We start from the raw sequence: 4,356 nt of genomic DNA on the forward strand, positions 1-4,356 counted from the left end.
AGAGATAGAAGCACAATCTGCTAGCGTTTATAGAAAATGCAAAAGAAGTCTGGTTAGATTTCTATGAGCCAGAGAATCAAACATTGGTGCCCAGGTCAGTCCCAAAATGTCACAATCCTTTCATCCTAGAGGATAGTCCCTTTGAGAAACAGATCCACATTATTGACCGAGGTCGGTGCAGCTTGAAGGTAGTGCCATGTCAGCTATGGTCCCGGGAACAATCTTCATTTATCAGTCATCAGACGTGGATGACACTGGTTGGCCCAGTGTTTATTGCCCATCCCTAATTGCCCAGAGGACAGTTTACAGTCAGCCACATTGCAGTGGGCCTGGAGTCACACACAGGCCACGCTGGATAAGGACTGCAGATTTCCTTCTCTGAAGGACATTAGTGAACCAGATGGGTTTTTAAAATAAGTTTTGACTGTGGTTTCAAGGTCACCGTTAGACTACATTTCAATTCCAGACATTTATTGAACTCAAGTTTCACCACCTGCCAAAGTGAGAATTGAACCTTCATCCCCAGAACATTCCCCCAGAACATGCAGGGGAGGCTTTGAGGTTAATGACATTACCACGACCTCCCCAGATAATGTTTTTGAACAAAAAAACTAGAGAGATAGCATCATCAGAGGAGGCAGCCCTGGTGGGGAGGGAACAGAGAGTTGGCTTGGAGGTTTAGAGGAGATACATTTCTCCAGGTAGTGACAGCACAGGAAGAGTCCACTGGGGCTGCAATCAGATGAAGTCACTGAAGGGGGCACTGGACTCCAGCAGGCAGCACATAAGCCCTCTCTGGGGGGATTGTGGGGAATCGCAGTCGGGGGATGAGGGTGAGTAGAGGCTCTGGGGGCTGCCCAGTTCTGACGCAGCTATCCCACTGGCACATTGCCCACGCCCATGTTCTGCCAGCCGTAGCGTTTCTGTCAGTGCCCAGATGTAATTGTGGGCAAAGCGAAGCGTCTCGATCTTGGTCAACTTGGCATCGTCTGGGAAACTGGGCAGCACCGCCCGCAAAGCATCCAGGGCATCATTCAGGTGGTGCATACGGTTCCTCTCACGATCATTTGCCTTTATCCGTCTGCTTCTCCTCTGCTTGCTGGCTGCTGCTTCACTTTTAACCCTGGCCCGGCTCTTGGGTTTTTTTCTTCGGACTGTGGTGGTGCCCAGGGCACCTCTATGGGAGACCGAATCCCCCACCTCATCCCCAGAACCAAACCGGCTGCTCAACTGCTCCGGACTCACAATGGCCCCTGGAGAATGGAAGGAGCTGCTCTCATCATCAGACAGTGTGTAATACTGCTCTGCATCGCTGCTGAATAACACAAGGGAACAGCGAGTCTTGGGAGACATCCTGTGAGAGATCGAGGGCACAAGGAAGAAATAAAGAGAGAGAGAGAGAGGAACAGAAAGACAAGGGGGAAGAGGACAAAACAGAGGGGAAGAAACAGAGAGGGAGAGGGAAATACAGAAAGAGAGAAAGACAGAGGGTAAAACAGAGACATGCAGATACAGAAAGTAAAAAGGTAGAAGAAATAGAAAGACAGAGGAGGAGGCAGCAAAACAGAGTCAGCGAAACAGAGAGGGAAAGACAGAGAAGAGAGAAAAACAGCGGAGAGGGAGAAACAGAGAGAGGGAGGGAAGGACAGAAAGAGAAAAAGACAGCAGGGTGAGGGAGAAAAGCAGTGAAGAAAGGGTGAAATGGAGAGAGAGAAACAGAAAGACAGATGGAGGAAGAGGAGGACAGAGGGGAAGAGGAAGAAGTAGAAAGAGACAGACAGAGAGAGAGGGAGAAACGAAAGGAAAGACAAAGGAAAAGAGAGTAAGAGAGGTACAGAGAGAGACAGATGAAGGAAGAGAAAGACAGAAACAAGAGGGAAAGTGAGAAACAGTGAAATGGACAAAAAGAGAAAGAGAGTGCGAGGGGATAAAGAGAAACAAAGGGAGTGAAGAGAGAGGGAGGGAGGAAGACAGAAAAATGAGAGAGGGGGGAAACTGTTAGTAGTGCAACTATGTCAGTAACAAGCTCAATAACTCAAATCTATCCACATCACATTCACATCAGTAACTTTTTGTACAAATTTACAGAGTTTAAAGGGAGCTTGAGGCAGTAAAGCACATTTTACCAGAAGTTTGAATCATCTATGGATCTGATTAAGTGTTCATATCCCAAAGTGTAAATTATCAAAGGATCCAACACAAGGCGGGGAGCCGGGAGATGCAGCACTGGGAACTGGACAGAGCATACAGACTGGGGGCACAAGGGTATGTACAGGGCTGTATTGGGGACGGTACAGGGAGACGCGGGGGGGGAAGGAGGAAGGTACAGGGTGAGGGGATGTGGGAGGGGATGAGGGATGGAGCTGGGAGGGGGGGGGGTGTTGTACCGGGGAGAGGGCTCTCGGAGCCGGTCACCAACCTGCGCTGCTCCCCTGGAGCCTGGGTGGAAGCTGTTGGCGAAACGGAGAGTGAGAGCGGCCCGAGAGCGGGGGGTATTTATACCGGGACAGACCCCCCCCCCCCCCCACACACACACACACACACAACCCGGGGGAGGGGCTGGGGCACGGCACACCGGCTCTTCCTCAATGACACGGAGCGCGTGTGCGGCTTGCGCGCTCCCGCGGGGGGAGGGGACGGTGGCGTGCGCCGGGAACGTGGCGGAATGAAGGAGCCCCACCCCACCCCCTACACCCCCACATCCCCAACCCGGGATCCGGCCCCCGGAGCACAGTCTGGGGAGTGGGGGAGGTGGCGGTCAGCTACTGCCCCGCTAACACTCCGCTGACATTCCGCTAACACTGCGCTGACATTCCGCTAACACTGCGCTGATACTCCGCTAACACTGCGCTGATATTCCGCTAACACTGCGCTGATACTCCGCTAACACTGCGCTGATATTCCGCTAACACTCCGCTGATATTCCGCTAACACTGCGCTGATATTCCGCTAACACTGCGCTGATACTCCGCTAACACTGCGCTGATATTCCGCTAACACTGCGCTGACATTCCGCTAACACTGCGCTGATATTCCGCTAACACTGCGCTGACATTCCGCTAACATTCCGCTAACACTGCGCTGGGGAAACTGTTCCTGTGTGACCTTTTCTAACCGCAGCCGAGAATTCCGCACCTTATTAAAGTGGGAAATGTAAAAGGCGACCAGAGATTCCCTCTCCAGCTGGGGGGTGGGGGGCAAGGCTGCTGCTGTTCACAGAAGGGGCTGGGGGATGTGGGGGATGTGGGTGCTGGGGAGTGGGGGTGCTGGGGGGTGGGGGTGCTGGGGGTGGGGATGCTGGGGGGTGGGGGTGCTGGGGGTGGGGGTGCTGGGGGATGGGTGCTGGGGGTGAGGTGCTGGGGGATGGGTGTGCTGGGGGGTGGGTGCTGGGGGTGGGTGCTCGGGGTGAGGTGCTGGGGGTGGATGTGCTGGGGGGTGGGTGCTGGGGGTGGGTGCTGAGTGGTTGAGTGCTGGGGTGGGTGCTGGGTGTGGGTGCTGTAGGATGTAGGTGCTGCGGGATGGGTGCTGGGAGATGTGTGCTGGGGATGGGTGCTGGGGATGGGTGCTTGGGGTGAGGTGTTGGGGGGTGGGTGCTCGGAGTGGGGTGCTGGGGGTGGGTGTGCTGGGGGGGGTGGGTGCTAGGTGGTTGAGTCCTGGGGGTGGGTGCTGGGTGTGGGTGCTGGGGATGGGTGCTGGGGGTGGGTGCTTGGGGTGAGGTGTTGGGGGTGGGTGCTCGGAGTGGGGTGCTGGAGGATGGGTGCTAGTGGTGGGTGCTCGGGGTGAGGTGCTGGGGGTGGGTGTGCTGGGGCGGTGGGTGCTGGGTGGTTGAGTGCTGGGGGGTGGGTGCTGGGTGTGGGTGCTGTGGGATGTAGGTGCTGGTGGATGGGTGCTGGGGGATGGGTGCTGGGGGTGGGTGCTTGGGGTGAGGTGTTGGGGGGTGGGTGCTCGGAGTGGGGTGCTGGAGGATGGGTGCTCGGGGTGAGGTGCTGGGGGGTGGGTGTGCTGGGGGGTGGGTGCTGGGGGTGGGTGCTGGGTGGTTGGGTGCTGGGTGTGGGGGTGCTGGTGGTAGGGGTGCTGGGAGCTGGCGCTGTGGGTGTTTGGGACGGTGGGGGTACTGTGTGTGTTGGTGGGGGGGGGGGGGCGGTGCTCTCAGGCCGGTGAGACAGGGGGCTGGGTGCCCCTACTCGGGATCGGAGAGTCGGGGGAACACAGCCAGTGTTTGGGATCCGGGAGTGGCCTGTTCACATTAACCGGCTCTTCACAGAGTTATCGGGTCATAGAGAGACAATGTCTTCAACCCAACCAGTCTCTGCTGTCCGTTATCCCCAAACTAAACTAGGACCTGCCTGCTCCTGG

The 4,356-nt window shown here is 56.2% G+C and overlaps 1 protein-coding gene across 1 annotated transcript; it reads right to left on the minus strand.

The window, feature by feature from the left end:
• Nucleotides 1–738: 738 nt before the first annotated feature.
• LOC132834974 (neurogenin-3-like) lies at nt 739–1,353 on the minus strand. Its single transcript, XM_060854142.1, has one exon. The coding sequence runs from the start codon at nt 1,351–1,353 to the stop codon at nt 739–741; it is 615 nt and encodes a 204-aa protein (XP_060710125.1).
• Between the last annotated feature and the right edge of the window lie 3,003 nt (nt 1,354–4,356).

This window comes from Hemiscyllium ocellatum, chromosome 43 (assembly GCF_020745735.1).
Source record: "Hemiscyllium ocellatum isolate sHemOce1 chromosome 43, sHemOce1.pat.X.cur, whole genome shotgun sequence".
Classification (NCBI taxonomy): Eukaryota; Metazoa; Chordata; class Chondrichthyes; order Orectolobiformes; family Hemiscylliidae; genus Hemiscyllium; species Hemiscyllium ocellatum.